General features: G+C 46.7%; 1 protein-coding gene across 1 annotated transcript in view; it reads left to right on the top strand.

Annotated features, from left to right (window-relative positions):
- Window positions 1-934: 934 nt before the first annotated feature.
- Window positions 935-1,105, top strand: part of T265_08964 (hypothetical protein) — a gene marked incomplete at both ends in the record, with an annotated part of 38,095 nt that continues 37,924 nt past the window's right edge. Inside the window, one exon of the mRNA XM_009174911.1 lies at window positions 935-951. Coding sequence (XP_009173175.1) covers window positions 935-951 — 17 coding nt within the window. The remainder of the gene's footprint in view (window positions 952-1,105) is intronic.

Here is a 1,105-nt window from a genome sequence, read left to right as displayed (position 1 = left end):
GCAAACCCCGACTTTTCACACCTCACCTGTTCTCCCAGAACTCGGGTGATTTTGAGACCATTTTTGTTTGTCTCTCCGCCAAGCTTTGCATTTTGTTTGTCTTAGTAAAGGCTATCCTGAGTAGCGTGAAACGAAGAGTGGGGTGTGTCTACTGTTGCATCAATCTTCACGAAATGCACACAAGCAGTGTGTCAAAAAACATTGACGCATAGGTCTCAATTACGTCGGAATCGCCAGCGTTAAATTGTTCCGTTTCCGGCTGTTAACAAAAAAAGCGATTGGTTCATTACTGCGAATTCAGTTTTTTTATTAGATTATGATCAACGTTTTTTGCCGATCCCCGTACAAATGTACTCGCTTCTGATTGGTTCTGTGACATTCGGAGTTGATCGATCTGTGTTCGAAGTGATCGGTTATTTTAAAATACACTGTTGATCAAAACAAATCAGGCTTGCTGATTGGACGGTAGAAACTCTTGTCCGCTTTCGGTTGATTGGCCGGCTTGTGGTACCACCAGCTTCTAGAGCGCTGATCTCATCTTATGTTTTGTGTAGCCTGGTATACTCGCAAGATCCTTTTAAATCCAAGCTGGCCTCCACATGGGGCGTTGGCCTATGGACAACATGCTGCCCCTTAAATAATATAGGGGCGAGATGGCCCAAGTGGTAAGAGCGCGAATTTACTGACCGGAAGGTCCGTGGTTCGAATTCGACCTCTGCATCTCGACTTCCCCTGTCTAGGCTTGGGCGACCTGGCAGTATCCCAGCCCTCGTGCTTCTTTCGGGTAGCATGGCAGCTAGGCACCGGAAGGGTGCTACAGCGTAACGCTTCTATCGCTTTCGATACACAATTTAATGATCGTTCTCCTCGAATTCAACCACGTTGATTGTCAGGCTTCGCGACTGTCCGTCTAGCAAAGGCGCTCCGTTCTCAAATGTCAGGCTTCGCTATGTATGTCATCATTTGTATTCACCAAATCCGTTGGTGTTCGGCTTGGATATCCCCTATCCTGTTCTACGTTTAAATAACATGATAAATAATCGTTCAGCTGTAACATCCTTTCGTTGCTAGCTGCCAATGCCACCCGAAGGGAGCACGAGGGCTG

This window comes from Opisthorchis viverrini, assembly GCF_000715545.1.
Source record: "Opisthorchis viverrini unplaced genomic scaffold opera_v5_245, whole genome shotgun sequence".
In the NCBI taxonomy this organism is placed as follows: Eukaryota; Metazoa; Platyhelminthes; class Trematoda; order Opisthorchiida; family Opisthorchiidae; genus Opisthorchis; species Opisthorchis viverrini.
Note: the sequence above shows the minus strand (reverse complement) of the source record. Positions and strands in the feature narration are given on the sequence as shown.